General features: G+C 41.5%; 1 protein-coding gene and 1 non-coding gene across 3 annotated transcripts in view; both read right to left on the minus strand.

Moving 5' to 3' along the window:
- AP3S2 (adaptor related protein complex 3 subunit sigma 2) overlaps positions 1-17,733 on the minus strand; it is a 69,501-nt gene extending 51,768 nt beyond the window's left edge. For both annotated transcript variants that reach the window (XM_008998407.5, XM_035303824.3), the window contains exons 1-3: positions 17,620-17,733; positions 13,290-13,381; positions 12,769-12,880 (exon numbers count right to left, since the gene is read on the minus strand). In XM_008998407.5, coding sequence (XP_008996655.1) covers positions 12,769-12,880; positions 13,290-13,381; positions 17,620-17,688 — 273 coding nt within the window. In that variant the 5' untranslated portion in view covers positions 17,689-17,733. The remainder of the gene's footprint in view (positions 1-12,768; positions 12,881-13,289; positions 13,382-17,619) is intronic.
- On the minus strand, positions 12,105-12,211 carry LOC118154953 (U6 spliceosomal RNA). Its single transcript, XR_004745201.1, has one exon. It is a non-coding gene; the product is annotated as a U6 spliceosomal RNA (small nuclear RNA).
- Positions 17,734-17,936: the final 203 nt, after the last annotated feature.

Genomic DNA, 17,936 nt, shown 5'->3' on the forward strand with positions numbered 1-17,936 from the left:
AACTGATAACACTGGAACAGTTATCCTTTGGGAGAAAAATAAATGTTTTATGTCTATTTCAATGTAGACATAAAAACACCTAATAGATATTAATGAGCTAAATGTAAAAAATAAATTTGAAAAGCAATGGCAGATTCCCTGGGTGCTATCCAGGACCCTGGAAGGAGCTAGTCAGTGTGTGGCGAAGCTCTGAGGTGGATGGTACTGTTAAAAGCAGGAAATGGAGGTGCCACCCTAGTGGCCTGAGCTATGAACTGTGGCAGCCAGAGGATATGTGAGTAGAGCCAGACCATGTTTGGCAGCAGCACTGTGCCAAAAGGCTGTTTTCATTCAAGATGTTTAATGAAATGAAGACTGGGTTCTCAAGACAGGCTAGTTATCCAGGACAAGATGGACTAGCACCAGAAAAAGACATCCCCAGATAAGATAGTGGTGGCTTGGGGTGGGTGGGGGAGGGGAAGGGCTGTCAGATGTATCTGTTTTTCTTAGAGACTCAAAATATTATTATTCAAGATCACAATCAAGGTCAAGAGAAAGAAAATGAAGGACTAAAATACAAAGAGCATGCTGATGGGCCAAGAGGCTGAATTGAAGACATTGCGGACTCAGGCAGGAAAATAATAAGCCTATTTCATAATGAGGCAAGGAGTCAGGAATCCTACAACAAATCCTTTAAGAAATATACATCTGAGGAGCATAATGACAAAGAACATTCCTCTGATAAAGGAAGAGAAGGGCTAAATTCATCTGAAAATGGGCTGGGCATGGTGGCTCTCTGTCATCCCAGTACTTTGGGAGGCTAAGGTGGGCAAATTGCTTGGGCTCACAAGTTTGAGACCAGCTTGGGCAATATGGCAAAACCCTGTCTCTACAAAAAACACAAAAACTAGCCAGGCGTGGTGATGTGTGCCTGTGGTCCCAGCTACTCAGGAGGCTGTGGTGGGAGGCTTGCGTCCGGGAGACAGAGGTTACAGTGAGCTCTCATCATGCCACTGCACTTCAGCCTGTGCAACAGAGTGAGATCCTGTCTCGATAAATAAATAAATTCATCTGAAAATGATGAGGACAGACACAAACACAAAGAAAACCATCAAGAAGCAGAAGTTACTCAAGATAGAGTTCTCATGAAAGGCATCATCATAGTAAAAAGAGGGAAAAGAAGAAGTCTCAGTCCAGAAGCAGAGAGAAGAACAATCATGACCTAAAAGCAGGAAAAGAAAACCATGGGATTGACATGGTGGCTTATACCTGTAATCCAAGCACTTTGGGAGGCCAAGTCAGGCGAATCGCCTAAGGTTCAGGAGTTTGAGACCAGCCTGGCCAACATGGCAAAAACCCTGTCTCTACTAAAAATACAAAAATTAGCCAGGCATGGTGGTGCATGTCTGTGGTCCCAGCTACTCGGGAGGCTGAGGCAGAATTGCTTGAACCTAGAAGGTGGAGGCTGCAGTGAGCCAAGGTCACACCATGGCACTCCAGCCTGGGAAACAGAGCGAGACTCTGTCTCCAGAAAGAAAAAAAATGAAAACCACGGATCAGATCTTGCTCCTGCTCAAGATAAAAACTACATCTGTGTTGTGTATGAAAAATAAGTAAATAAATAAATATGACATGCATAGGAAAGCAGCAGAAATAGTACAAGAAGCAGAAGTCAAGAGAAAAAGAAGAGCATTGAGAATCTAAGAAGATCAGGCAGAAGTTTACGCCAGATTTCTAGTGCATCTCTTTTAGAGGCAAAGGCATAGCAATGGATGCCTAAGAAGCTTTAGCTGGGAGGTTGGAAAAAGCAATGAAATTATAAGAACGGCAAGAAATAGAAATCGCGGGGGTAGGTGTTGGGGAAAATTTTTTTTTTTAACTAAATAGTTGAAAAACAAAAACAAGAAATAGCTGCAGTTACTGGAGATCGCGTTCTCAGTGTTGCTGCCCTGTTGGCATCAGGAATGCCAGTAACTCAGATAGCTTTGGCAGCTCAAATGGGAGCCCTGCAAGCAACAGCTTCAGCAGACACAGAACGGTGTACCTAGGGATTGTGACACAGCAGCTGGGAATCCAGTGACATTTGTTGAAAAAAAAGTCAAGGCAAGAAAAACAGGGAAACTCCCTGTCTGCTGAAATATGCCTTTGGGAAACAAGGACCAAAATGTCACATATAGAAAATGAGTGGGTATTAAGAGTGAAGAGGAAGCTAGATGCCGCTTAGTTGATGAAGAAAGTTACAAGACTTTGAAGCAATAGGAAGTACTGTATTTAAAAATCTAGATGCTCAGTATGAAAAGGCAAAATCACAGATCCACACAAAAAGAGGAATGGGGTTGGGTTTCACATCTTCAACGTGAGAAACGGATGCAGTTTGAAACAGATCACACTTTGAAGGTTTGGGAACTTAGAGCCTTCTTGTTCTGATGTTAGGTCCTCGTTCCCAAGAGCTAGTGTTCCAGTTTGTATGACTGTCGCACTGACTTTTTTCCCTCTCTTTTTCTAAGCTGTGGTAAAATACACATAACATAAAATTTGCCATCATAGTGATTTTTTTAGGTGAACAATTCAGCAGCATTTGACATGTAACCATCACCATCATCCATGTTCATAATTCTATCTTATAAAACCGAAACGTGGCCAGGCATGGTGGCTCACACCTATAATCCCGGTACTCTGGGAGGCCAAGGCAGGTGGATCACTTAAGGCTTGGAGTTTGAGACCAGCCTGGCCAACACTGTGAAACCCCCAGCTACTCAGGTGGCAGATGCATAAGAATTGCTTGAACCCGGGAGGCGGAGGTTGCAGTGAGCCAAGATCGTGCCACTGCACTCCAGCCTGAGCAACAGAGTGAGCCTCTGTCTCAAAAAAACAAAAACAAAAACAAAAACACCGAAAAACTGAAATACTGTTCCTATTTGCATTGGCTTTAATTTATTGAAAAATAAGATTTTCTTCATAAATATCAGATCAGCAATACAGGTATTGTAATCATGTTTATACTCACTTCCATCAGACCTGAAAGGACTACAGAAGGACAGTAATTTTCGGTTGATGAATTTTACTTTTCAAACATAAAATGCTGTAGGTAGAGTAAAATTTCACACATGTATTTTATGGTGTCTGTTATCTTGTGTACTTTTGTCTTAACCTTGTATAGTTATTCTCATCTTTTAAAATATAAAAGAAATGTTATGCAGATGTTTGTTGGAAGATCTTGCCATTGATACATAATCCAGCACAAGTAAGCTGGATGGTGATTATAACAAAAATGATTTTCTCCGAAAGAAACAACAATGGCAAAACCACTGGAGAATATTTTCATACCTTAGGAGCTGTGAAGAAAACAACTGGCAGATGTACCTACATAAAGAAAAAAGACCAGTGGACTGGGAGAAAATATTTGCAATAAATATAACAAAAAAATCCATAAAATTAGGAAAAAATCCAACTTAAATAAACAAATGAGCCATTGGAAAAGTGAACAGATGTCACAGACATTTCCAAATATCAAAGATACACAGCCTCACTACTATTCAGGGAAACTCTAGTGAAAACAATGAATTTGCATTTTTTTCACCCTTCCGACTGGCATATATTTGAAAATATTCTTATTTTTATCTTATTTTTGAGACAAGGTCTCACCGCGCCAGGACTTTTTTCTGTCATGCAGGCTGGAGTACAGTGGTATAATCATAGCTCACTGCAGCCTTGATCTCTTGGGCTCAAGCAATCCTTCAACCTCAGACTGGCAAGTAGCTGGGAATCACAGATGCATGCCATCAGCCCAGGCTAATTTCTTTGTTTGTTTGTTTTGAGACAGGGTCTTACTCTGTCACCTGGGCTGCAGTGCAGTGGTGTGATCTCAGCTCACTGCAACTTCGGCTTCCCACGTTCAAGTGATTCTTCTGCCTCAGCCTCCAGAGTAGCTGGGATTTCAGATGTGTGCCACCACGCTCAGCTGATTTTTTTTTTTTTTTTTTTTTTTGGTATTATTAGTAGAGATGGGGTTTTACCATGTTGGCCAGGCTGGTCCTGAATTTCTGATCTCAGCTGATCCACTCGCCTCACCCTCCCAAAGTGCTGGGATTACAGGTGCAAGGCATTGCACCAGAACCTTTTCTGAATAAAAACAATAAAACTTATTTAAGATTTGGGCAGGGATCGAGGCTGAGATGGGTGGATCTCTTGAGGTCAGGAGTTTGAGACTAGGCTGGCCAACATGGGGAAACCCCTTCTCTACTAAAAATACAAAAGTTAGCCAGGTGTGGTGGCACACCCCTGTAATCCCATCTACTAGGGTGGCTGAGGCATGAGAATTGCTTGAAGCTGGGAAGCAGAGGTTGCAGTGAGCTGAGATCACACCACTGCATTCCAGCCTGGGTGGCAAAGTGAGACTCTGTCTCCAAAAAATAAAAAGAAATAAAAGAAACTTTAATGCAAGGTTTGAAAGAAGAAATGAATAAACAAGAGGGATATGCTACTGTAATTCACTTCTATTTATAATTATAACCCAACACAGACTTTTTAGGACATTTACAAATTATTCGAGAATATATATGGATGAACAAATAGGTATAAATATCAGAGAATGTATCGAAAAACAACTGCCACCAAGGGAAATAACTAGACTTACTAGGTATGTGAAACTATATTGAAATAATAAATAGCCGGGCACAGTGGCTAACACCTGTAATCCCAGCACTTTGGGAGGCTGAGGCTGTGGCTCACTTGAGGCCAGAAGTTCAAGACCAGCCTGGTCAATATGGTGAAACCCCATTTCTACTAAAAATATAAAAATTGGCCAGGTGTAGTGGTTCACGCCTGTAATCCAAGCACTTTGGAGGCCAAGGCGGGTGGATCACCTGAGGTCAGGAGTTCAAGACCAGCCTGACCAACATGGTGAAACCCTGTCTTAAAAAAAAAAAAAAATATATATATAAATTAGCTGAGTGCAGTGGTGGAAGCCTGTAGTCCCCACCTACTCAGGAGGCTGAGGTAGGAGAATAGCTTGAATCAGGGAGGTAGAGGTTGCAGTGAGCTGAGATTGCACCACTGCTGCACTCCAGCCTGGGCAACAAGAGTGAAACTCTGTCTCAAAAAAAAAAAAACTATATACATATATACACACACACACACACACATATATATTCAACCAATGTTAAAGGTGTGGTGACTACACACTAGGTACGTACCGTTGTTGATGCCACAGTCAACAAGTCATGTTCTTACCCAGTTTATATTCTGGGTATGGGAAGAACAAAGAGGCAAAAGAAACAAGATATTTTCTATTGTCCTACATGTCCTGAAGGAAGTAAACAGGAGGATGTGACGGGGTTACTTCAGATAGACTGCCAAGAAAGTCTCTCCAAGGATTAAAACTTGAGCTGAGACATAAATGATAAAAGAAGTCAGTCATCGAAGAGCTGAAGTGGAAGAACCTAGATGAGAGTATTCCAGGGGATAGAATGAGGAACCAGTACAAAGGCCCGGAGGCAAAAACATACTAGTGTTTGAAGAACAGCAAGAAGGCTAGAGCGTGGTGAGGATGAGATTGTGTACGGTGAGGGGAGGGCGAGGCAAAGGAGCCAGGCCATGTTGGGCCTTACAGGCTGTAATAGGGAGCTTGGGTTTTACTCTAAACAATACAGTGTACATTACAGTTTCTTCAACAAGGGGAGGTAAAAATGGATTATTTACGTTTAATATAATAGTTTGGGAAAAATAAGTGAGTTTTAAAATAAATTCAAAATACACAGAGATTTACTTATTTGTTGATTATAAGGCAAACCATTATTTTATCTACTAACAAAGAAAACAATGCTGTCAATTATAATTGTAAGATGTCATACAGTATAATACACATCCTGATTTTAGTTATTGAATGTGATAAATGTGCACCTTAGAATATATGAAATATGATATCATAAGCCAGCATCTAGACTTCACTGGACAAGTGGTTCAATTATATTATAGAAAGTTGACATGGAAAATAAAATTATAAACACACACATGGAAAAAGGAAGCATGATTAATAAAAATTCAAACGTGTGAGGTACCTCTATCTGAGTAGAAATTTAAAATGACACACTTCAGTATCAGAGTTGGGAGGAAACTGGAGGCTTTATAAATTAACATATGCTTTCTTTTTTTCTTTTTTTTTTTGTTTTTTGAGACAGAGTTTCACTCTTGCTGCCCAGGCTGGAGTGCAACGGTGCAATCCCAGCTCACTACAGCCTCTACCTAATGTGTTCAAGCGATTTTCCTGCCTCAGCCCCCAAAATAGCTGAGATTACAGGCACGTGTCACCACGCCTGGTCAATTTTTTGTATTTTCACTAGAGACTGGGTTTCAGCATGTTGGTCAGGCTGGTTTTGAACTCCTGACCTCAGGTGATCTGATCACCTCGGCCTCCCAAAGTTCTGGGATTACAGGTATGAGCCACTGCACCCAGCCAACATACTGTTTCTAAATATCTATCTAGCAATATGCATTATGATTAGAAATATTAATTCCCTTTGACCCAGGCTTTCTGTTTTTAGCAGGGTATGAATAGGCACAACTGTTCACATAAACTTACAGTTTTATTCATATTAATTTTAAAAACAGGAAACAAAGTATCCAGTGTCTGATATCCTAGGTATTCTGCTGCCTAAATCCACTGAGAACATTCATGTTACCCCCCCTCACCCCGTGAAATGTTCTGTTTTGACCTACTCTTAACATACAGAGGTAAGTCATGGAAAACTCAGAATCAGAAAATGTGGAGCAAGTTCCAGCTAGACAGCCAGAGCCTGATGCTCTGACTGTGGTGAGCAGTGAGTTTTCCAGACCTCAGTCACATGCTTTGACCTCTGACTTCCCAGAAGGGGCTCTTGTAAACTCTTGGGTACACGGAAGCCACACAGTGACCCAGAGACTCTGTTCAGCTTATCTTCTCTTGCGAGACTTCACCTAAAAGTGGCAAATTAGCCTTTCCTTGTACAGCTAAGTTTGTGCTTGTCATTTAGCTTTTCTGATCCAAGCAAAATATATTCCAGGGATATACATAAAGAGAAGCACAGGAATGGTCAACCTAAAAGTCTGAGATATGCAATGAGGGAGAGGAACAGAATTGATGAGGGGCATTGAGGAGCTTCTAAGGTTCTTGGAATGTTCTGGGTGATGGGTACATGGGGGTTCATTCTTTGGCATCTTTATCCTCTATAGGCATGTTTGTATATTTTTCTATATGTACATTTCACACACACAAAACATAATTAAAAAAAAATCTTACTAGGATTCTGATTGGGTTTTCACTAATTTATAATCTGGAAGTACTGATACTTTTTACTGTTTTCTCAAGAGGAAGAGTATGTTATATTCACTTACATAGCTCTTTTTTTCATATTTTTAGCAGAATTTTAAGGCTTCTTCATATAGATCTTATACATATTTTACATTTGTGGGTATCTTATGAAACTTTTTGCTATTGTGAATGGGCTGCTTTTAATATTATATTCCTTAGTTCATTATTGCTAAATGAAAGTTACTAATATCTTTTTTTTTAAAACCAAAATATTGAGGCACAGATCAAAAGCTACTTTTTTTTTTTTGGAGACAGAGTCTTTTTTTTTTTTCTTCTTCAAGATGGGGTTTCACCATGATGGCCAGGCTGGTCTTGAACTCCTGACCTCATGTGATCCTCCCACCTCGGCTTCCCAAAGTGCTAGGATTACAGGCATGAGCCATCTCACGCAGCCGGAGACAGAGTCTTACTCTATCACCCAGGTTGGAGTGCAGTGGTGCAATCTCAGCTCCACCTCCCAGGTTCAAGTGATTCTCCTGTCTCAGCCTCCCAAGTGGCTGGGACCACAGGCCTGCGCCACCATGCCCGGCTAATTTTTGTATTTTTAGTAGAGACAGGGTTTCGCCAGGTTTCTTTTTAGTAGAGACAGGGTTTAGTAGAGACATGTCGGCCAGGCTGGTTTCAAAGTCCTGACCTCATGTGATCCACCCACCTTAGCCTCGGCCTCCCAGAGAGCTGGGATTACAGGCATGGGCCACTGAGCTTGGCTGAAAACTACTAATTTCTATATGTTAAACTTGCATCCAGCCGCCTTACTTCAGTACTCTATTAGTTCCAATTGTTTCCAACCGATTTGGATTTTCCAGATAATCAATTCATCTGTAACTATTACTATTGGTATTATTATTTTTGAAGTGAAGTCTCACTCTGTTGCCCAGGCTGGAGTGCAGTGGTGTGATCTTGGTTCACCACAGCCTTCACCTCCCGGGTTCAAGCGATTCTCCTGTCTCAGCCTCCCAAGTAGCTGGGACTATAGGTGTATGCCACCATGCCCAGCTAATTTTTGTAATTTGAGTAGAGACAGGGTTTCACTATTTTGGCCAGGCTGGTCGAACTTCTGACCTCATGATTCGCCTACCTCGGCCTCCCAAAGTGGGGTTACAGGTGTGAACCACTGCACCCAACTTGTAACTATGATATATTCTGAAACCTAGTAAAGCAAATCTCCCAACACTATCCTTTTTCCCTAGAAATCTACTTTTGCATTTCTTGGACACTCATTTTCCCGATAAATTTTGCCTTTACTGAGTTCTATAAGATTTCCTGATGGAATTATACTAGGTTTTCCATTTGATGTATTGCTCACTATCTTTGAGACTACTGTCATCTTTGCTTGACTCTTCCCAACAGGGCAAGAGAGTTTGTAGCTCCATTTGTTCCAAGTTCCATACCAAGTTAATTTCCAAGCACTAACTATTCTTTATCACTACTGTAAATGAGACTTCTTTATTTTTTTTTTTTTGAGATGGAGTTTTGCTGTTGTTACCCAGGCTGGAGTGCAATGGCATGATCTCGGCTCACCGCAACCTCCACCTTCTGGGTTCAAGCAATTCTCCTGCCTCAGTCTCCCGAGTAGCTGGGACTACAGGCGCGCACCACCATGCCCAGCTAATTTTTTGTATTTTTAGTAGAGACGGGGTTTCACCTTGTTGACCAGGATGGTCTCGATCTCTTGACCTCATGATCCACCCGCCTTGGCCTCCCAAAGTGCTGGGATTATAGGCGTGAGCCACCGTGCCCGGTCAAGACTTCTTTAACTATGAATTTTCTGTTTACTCAGAAATAGAAAATTTTGTTGGATTTATCTCATATTCTGTCATCTTGCTCATGTCATTTCTTGCTTATAATTTTTAAAAAAAGATTTTCTATGTCCATAATCTAGCCACCTTATAGTGATAACTTACCTCTCTCTTTCTTTACTATGTCACTTCTTCATTTCTTTTTATATCACTCACTACACGTTTGTCAAAATTAGAGTAAGCAATACAAGATACTCCTTTTTTGTGTGTGTGAGATAGAGTCTCGCTCTGTCACTCAAGCTAGAGTGAAGTGGCTCATTGAAACCTCAACCTCTCAGGCTCAAGCAGTCCTCCTGCTTTAGCCACCTGAGAAGCTGGGACCACAAGGCACACCATTTGATTTTTTATAGAGACTAGGTCTCACTATGTTGCCCAGGCTTTAGCCACCTAAGAAGCTGGAACCACAGAGGCACACCACTTGATTTTTTTTATAGAGATTAGGTTTCACTATGTTTCCCAGGCTGGTCTTGAACTGAGCTCAAGTGATCCCCCTGCCTTGGGCTCCCAAAGGGTTAGGATTATAGCTATGAGCTAATACACCTGGACAAAATCCTCAACAAGAATATTCATAAATGCCTATAGATTTCACCCTTGAGATAACGTTGGCTCTGGTTCTTGGCTCTTGGTTTTGAAACTAAAATTGGTTGCTTCCAGGAAAGTAAACTAGGTGACTGGGGGAAAGGCGAAGGAGGATAATTTTCACTATACAGGTTGAACATTTGAAATCCAAAACACTACAAAATCCAACACTTCTGAGTGCCGACACAATGCTCAAAGGCAATGCTCATCGGCCATTTTGGATTTTGGACTTTCAGATTTAGAATAAGTATAATGCAAATATCCCCAACTCTGAAAAAGTCCAAAATCCAAAACACTTCTGATCCCAAGAATTTCAAAGGGATATTCAACCTGTATGATCATAGCGTGCCTCTGAATTCTGAACCACATAAATACATTTATTTCTTCAAAAAGTAAACAGTTAATTAATAAATGTGTACTTTTAATAAAAAATGCTTCTTATTCCAGTTTAAGAGTGTATTTAATGTAATTTAGATAATCACTCCTCTCAGCAACTACTAATTCAATTATATTAGTTTTTCTTACTGCTTATGAATTTTTCTTTGTTACACTGACTTGCATCCTGGGATAAATACTATTTGGACACATGTATAATTCTGTTTAATAGTATGCAGTTTTCCTGCTAAAGAAATAATTTTGGGGCTAGAAAAGAGTATCTAGTATCATTGTAGATTAAAACAAAAATCCAACACACAAAAGAGACAAAAACGAACAAAACCCTTAGGGCCAACAAAGCCTAGATGATTTATTTAAGGGCAGGGCACAGTGCTTGTTAATGGGAGAGTCAAAAAGAAAAAAAAGCCAGGACTCACAATCCCTTGGTTCAATAGATTGTTGGCTAAAACTTCTGTTAGTAATTTTGTGCTAATACTAATATGCAATATTTGATGAACATCTTCCCTTTTAGTTAGGTTTTTGGATGATAACCGATTTGCTCCATAAAATACGCTTAAGTAGTCAATTCCTTGTTCTAGGTTTAAAAAAATAACGAAGTAATATACAGGTTAATGTACTTCAACTTTAAAAAATTTTACTGTGAGCCCATTAGGGAGTCAGGTCTTTTCTTTTTCTTTCTTTCTTTTTTTAAAAAAAGACTATTATTTCATCTAATTATTTCAGTACCTTTATATTAATTTCATAAGGGCAGTTTTTTGTTTTTGTATTTTTGAGACAGTGTTTCCTCCATTGCCCAGGCTGGAGTGCAATGGTTTGATCTCAGTTCATTGCAACCTCCGCTTCCCAGGTTCAAATGATTCTCATGCCTCTGCTACCCACCCAAGTAGCCAAGCAGCTGGGATTACAGGCATGCGCCACCATAGCCAGCTAATTTTTCTATTTTTTTTTTTTTTGAGACGGAGTTTCGCTCTTGTTACCCAGGCTGGAGTGCAATGGCGCAATCTCGGCTCACCGCAACCTCCACCTCCTGGGTTCAGGCAATTCTCCTGCCTCAGCCTCCTGAGTAGCTGGGATTACAGGCACACTTCACCATGCCCAGCTAATTTTTTGTATTTTTAGTAGAGACGGGGTTTCACCATGTTGACCAGGATGGTCTCGATCTCTTGACCTCGTGATCCACCGGCCTTGGCCTCCCAAAGTGCTGGGATTACAGGCGTGAGCCACCGTGCCCGGCCAATTTTTCTATTTTTAGTAGAGATGAGGTTTCACCATGTTGATCAAGCTGGTCTCCAACTTCTGGTCTCAAGTTATCCACCCTCCTCAGCTTCCCAAAGTGCTGGGATTACAGGCATGTGCCATGGCGCCCGGCCAGGGTAGTTATTTTTTGTAGTCAGCTATTTCAAATATGTTGGTAATATAAGCATATATATATCATCCCTTTAAAACAATGTTTTCTATTTCTATCTTCTTTATGTCAATTAGGCCAACTATTTATTTTTATTGTCTTTTCAAATATCAGCTGGGTGTACCGGCTCGTGGCTATAATCCCAGCACTTTGAGAGGCCAAAGCGGGAAGACTGCATGAGCTCAGATGTTCAAGACCAGCCTGGACAACACGGTGAGACCTCATCTCTAAAAAATTCAAAAAATTAGCCAGGTGTGGTGATGCACACCTGTACGCCCTGCTACTCAGGAGGCTGAGGCAGAAGGATGGGTTGAGCCTGGGAGATGGAGGCGGCAGCGAGCTATGATCTCACCACTACACTCCGGTTTGAAAGCAAGACTTTGTCTTAAAAAACAAAAACAAAGATCAAACCTTTTAGTTCCTATTATTTTTACATTTTACTTATCTGATCTTCCCAAATTCAATGTACACTAAATATTTAATAAATGTCCATTAAACTATAAAATTCAATTTTGTGTTAATATAAATCTCTACGGTCCATTTTCTCTAATAACTGTGTCCTAAATTTTTTTTCTTTTAAAACATTTTCTTTATTGTTTATAATATGGAATGTTTTACCAATTTGCATGTCATCCTTGTATAGTGGCAATGCTCATCTTTTCTTCATTGGTCTACTTTTAGTATATATGCAGCTGAAGCAAGCACTCCATCCCAATTTTAAAAATACATGATTACTATATTTCCTTCATTTTCACATAAACTCATATTATGTGCACATTTCTATAGCCTGCTACATAGTTTACAGTACTATAAAGCACAGTGTCACATTTGAATTCTACAACCTAATATCACTTTTCAGATGACAGATTCATGAGTCAAACCCAGATTTTGTGATGCTACATCTTGAGCTTTTTTTTTTGGAGACAGGGTCTCACTCTGTCACTCAGGCTACAGTGCAGTGGCAGATTGTGGGCCACCACACCCAGCTAAAAGTATAAATTTGTAAATGTCATTTGGTTCGCTAGCTGAAAAAAAATAGTCAATCATGAAAACTAAGGGCATTGCAAGGACTAGGTATAAACCAATAAATGTAAAAGTGCTGAGCATTTCTCAGGAGCTTTCCCAGAGCACCATCTGGTGGACATCTGGCAACTTTTACCAATATCAGTAAGGAGACTGACACAAGGTTCTACAGGCTGGTTACTGAAAAATTCCGTGCAAACTCTCTAAAACTGCTGCCATCATTAGCTGACTACACATACCTGGATGAGGTCCAAGATTCCAAGTTCACTCTCTGACGAATCCACACAAAATACAAAGTAGAGGGTAGCATAGTGCCGGTAGATCAGTTTGTAGTCTGAGCCACCAATCAAACTGCGGAAGACAGGAAACATTTAGTACCCATAGCTGAAACACATCAAGAAGAAACCTAGTGTCAAAGAATAAGAAAGGGCCCACTGGAAAGAAGGCCAAATGCTAGAAGCACGCCATTCTTCCCAGGTGAATGGCAACCAAGTTTGACAGAGGTACCTAAAGCCACCTTCCCTCACCTTTTCTCCTGCCTATCCTTCCAGGGCCCAAACATCTAAATGAGCCATATCAGAAGCACAATAACTAAATTGTGTCCCAAAGAGAATTGTGTCTCCCTCTGAGCGGATCATGCTGAGACCAGTCAAAGTTGCATCAAATACCACCTGACACTTGAGTGCTGCCAGAAGATGCAACAATGAAGGTCACTCACAAGAGTGGATACATGGGGAGAAAAATGAAGCTGACAGTTTACCTTCCACCCTCCAAGAAGTTACAAATGTTGTCATCTCGCTTGAGGACTAGATGGAAAGTCTCTCGAACAATCTGCTGTTGAATTTCCTCTGGCTATGGAATAAAAAAATAACTGAATCAGTGGGCATGCCTGAAAAACTACATCCCATCCTTGTATGGACAAGGGAAGAAGTGTTTGTAAGCTGGGAGCATCTAAACATTTAGTAGTAGTTTCCAGAAATGAAAAAATGATGAGCAGAGAAAAAATAAGAGTGAAGCTATGAAAAATGGATGACAAGGCTCTGATACAGGAATTAAAATAGGGTATATTTACCTAGATATCTAAGTCACTAACTGTTACTGTCCCATAGGTAAGCTGACATTTAAACAAGGAAAGGAAATTGATAGACTCTCATAAAAAGTCAAAGAATAGGCTGGGCACAGTGGCTCACGCCTGTAATCCCAGCACTTTGGGAGGCCGAGGCGGGCAGATCATGAGGTCAGGCATTCAAGACCATACCGGCCAACATGGTGAAACCCTGTCTTTACTAAAAATACAATAAATAGCCAGGTGTGATAGCATGTACCTGTAATCCCAGCTACTCGGGAAGCTAAGGCAGGAGAACTGCTTCAACCCAGGAGGTGGACGTTGCAGTGAGCCAAGATTGTGCCACTGTACTCCAGCCTGGGCAACAGAGCAAGACTTTGTCTCAAAAAAAAAAAAAAAGTCAAAGAATAACTAGAAGGCCTGATCCTGAAATATTTTGTTTTTCCTTGGAAAACATCTATGACAGGTATATAATAAATCTCAATGGGTCTACCACTTAAAGAAGGTCAAGATGTAATCATGTAAATATTTTAAAAACCTGTATTGGCAAATACAGCTGCCATCTTTTGCACTGGTAATATAGATACTACATATAAGACACTGTGTTACTCACCAGCAAACTATTATTGAGAAAAACGGACTACAGATTAAAAATTCTGAACAATCACAGAGCTACAAATAAAAGGTATTATTATTATCATTATTAGACAGAATCTTGTTCTGTTGCCCAGGCAGTGGTGCAATCACAGTTCACTGCAACCTCCAGCTCCTGCCTCAGCCTCTGCAGCAGCTGGGATTACAGGCACGCACCACCACACCCGGCTAATTTTTGTATTTATAGTATAAACGGGGTTTCACCATATTGGTAAGGCTGGTCTTAAACTCCTGACCTAAGTGATCCACCTGCCTTGGCCTTCCAAAATGCTGCAATTACAGGCGTGAGCCACTGTGCCTTGCCTTATTTTTTCACTTACTAACTGCATAAGAAAGCTCAACTCTGATGAAATCACTTTGATAACTCACCTCTGATTTCTAATTATACATATGAGTTTCAGAAGAGGTATGGTAAAAAAGGATAATGAGAGGGAGAAACCAGCAATTAAGACAGAAAATAATTAAAAGCTCTAAACCATTGCTTCTCAAATCTTAATTTGCAATGAATCAGCTGTGTTGTTAAAATACAGATTGAGATTTAGTAGGTATAGGTTAAGTCCTGAGACGCAAGCCTGGTGAGCACCCAGGCAATACCATTTCTGCTGGTCTGGGGACCACACTTTGAGTAGCAAAGCATTAGAAAACTTTCAAATTGGACTTGCCCCAAGAATCAGAAAATAGGTTCAAGTAATTGTAATCCCTTTCTTTCTACAGCACAGAATTTAGCTTTGAAATGGTTATTTATTTAAAAGAAACAGAGAGGGGGGGAAAAAAGACAAAATGTCATGGTGGGGAAATTACTTTGACTCACATGAGTATGGAATGGCTCATAGTATTTACTGAATGAATGAAAACTTGCTAATCATTGGTCACTATAAATTTGCGTAAATCAGTCACTATTTTCCTCATTTCCATTTAAAGAACACATAAAGCTCACAGATGACAGGATGCTGTAAGAGATTAACTATGTGAAATACAAAACACGCTAAGCACCAGCACTTTAAACTGACAAATCTTTTGAACTAAAGCCTTTGATCTGATGCTGGGGGAAGTGGCAGCAGTGGGCAAGTGGTATCAAATGATGAGGCCACCTAATTTCTAGTTCAGTAAAAAGATAAACTACCAATTGCTTACATGCCTCAGTGATTTTAATAACCCCTCATATCTTTTTAGTGCTCTGTAGTTTTCAACATACTTTCATTTATGTGCTCATAAGGTCTTATAAAATCCTATGATCTTCAAAGATACACAAATGGTCAATAAACACATGAAAAGATGCTCAACATCATTAGTCATTATGGAAATTGAAATCAAAACCACAATAAGCTGGGCGAGGTGGCTCACACCTGTAATCCCAGCACTTTGGGAGACCGAGGTGGGCAGCTTACTTGAGGTCAGGAGTTTGAGACCAGCCTAGCCAACACAGCGAAACCCCATCTCTACTAAAAAAACAAAATTAGCCAGGCAGGGCGACCGACACCTGTAATCCTCGGGAGGCTGAGGCAGGAGAATGGCTTGAATCTGGGAGGCAAAGATTGCAGTGAGCCAAGATCACACCACTGCACTCCAGCCTGGGCAGCAGAGTGAGACTCAGTCTCGGGGACTGGGGGGGACCCCACAATGAGATACCACTTTACACCCACTAAAATGTCTTTAATCAAAAAAACAGATTAGTTAATAGCAGAGATGTGAAGAAACCGAAATCCTCATACACTGCTGACAAAAACGTAAAATGGTGCAGCCACTTGGAAAATAGTTTGCAGTTTCTCAAAATGTTCACTATAGTTACCACATGACCCAGCAATTCTACTCCTGGGTATATAACCAGGAGAAACGAAGACACAGGTCTACACAAAAACTTGCACAAGAATGTTCATAGCAGCATTAGTTATACGAGTCAAAAAGAACATCATCTTATAGACAATCAAAATATGGCATATCCATATAACAGAATATTATTCAGCAATAAAAGAACATCAGACACATGCTATAGCATGGATGAATCTTGAAAACATTATACTTCATGAAAGATGGTGGACAGAAGAAAACACCTATTTTATGATTCCATTTATAGGCAATGCCTGGAATAGGCAAATTTAGAGGGAAAGACAGACTCTAGAGCGGAGAGCATCAGTAGAAGAAATACGGAGTGACTGCTAAGAGATTTCTTTTTGGGGTGATGAAAATGATCTAAAATTGCTTGTGGTGATGGTTGTGCAGCTCTGCGAACATGCAACATTGAATTGTCCCCTTTAAATAAGTAAACTGGGCTGGAGCGCGGTGGTTCACGCCTGTAATCCCAGCACTTTGGGAGGCCGAGGCGGGAGGATAACGAGGTCAAGAGATCGATACCATCCCGGCCAACAGGGTGAAACCCGGTCTCTACTAAAAATATAAAAATAAACCGGGCATGGTGGCGGGTAGTCCCCCCCAGCTACTTGGAAGGCTGAAGTGGAGAATCGCTTGAACCCGGGGCGCGGAGACAAGATCGCACCACTGCCCTCCAGCCTGGGCGACAGAGCGAGACTATGTCTCAAGAAATAAAACATCCTATGAAGGAGTAGACAAAAGACGGAATAAAAGTCCGAAAAGGGTTTATTAATTTGTCAATAGATGCTGGAGTACAAAAGGTGGCGCTGAAGCCTGAACATGTTTTCTGACTCTTCCCCCTTTTCAGTTTCACCCGTCTCCCAATTATGTAACATGTGAAACCCCGCCATGAAGAAATAAAATCTTCAAAGACAGCAGGCAAATACTGATGCTTATGTGTTTGCAAAGGAACGTGCCTGGAATATTCAAATTTACGTAATCACTTATTGAGCCCTTACGCAGTAGCATTTAAAATTTCTCATTTTTCCACTTTTAAACTGATTTTCTCCAATCCTACAGAATGAAGGGTATCTAGTCTCTGTTAAGTTCCAGCCAACACCGAAGCAAAATAATTCCATAAAAAGAACTTTTCCAGACCCTCTGGCTATAACGAAAACTTTCAGAAACTGAATACTTCATCGCGAAACTCTGGTCAACAACCAAAAAGATGACAGCACGTGACTTCAATCATTCAAGTGCTCAACGAGGCACACTCCCCACTGTCTCTTCTATCTCGTTCCCAGAGACCCAAGGGAAAATGTCACAAAATGGCACAGAAATGCCGGGATCTAGAAAGGGGTCAGAGCGGGGGCAGCAGGGCGAGAGACAGAGGCCCCGCACCGGCCCGCGCCCAGGATGTGTTTAAGTAAGGCGGGGGCCATGCACCGGGCAGGGGCCCCAGGTGACCAAAGAACGGGGCCCCCGGGTGCCGGCGAGCCAGAGAGGAGGGACGAGGTAGTGGGAGCCCTGAAGGGGCGTGGTGAAGCCGGGCCGCACTCACGAAACGCTGGTAGAAGCGGACTAGCCGCGGCTTTCCATGGTTGTTGAAAACGAGAATCGCCTGAATCATCTTTGCCGGCCACGGTTCACTCAGCACCGGCTACTCCCAGAAAGCGCCTCCTTCCGCCACAACACTGTCACTTCCGGTTGGTGCGTCACTGAGAGCGGCCCTGGGAAACATGGCCCTGGCGCCCAGGAGCCCTGGCACCCAAGAGTCCGGCCTCACGGACGCCACGGAGCGGACGGCGGGGTACCCTGCGGAGGGCCGGTGCGGGTGCCGAAGAGCCTCGTCACCTCGGCCAACGTCGGTTGGCCGGT

Source organism: Callithrix jacchus, chromosome 6, assembly GCF_049354715.1.
Source record: "Callithrix jacchus isolate 240 chromosome 6, calJac240_pri, whole genome shotgun sequence".
NCBI lineage: Eukaryota > Metazoa > Chordata > Mammalia > Primates > Cebidae > Callithrix > Callithrix jacchus.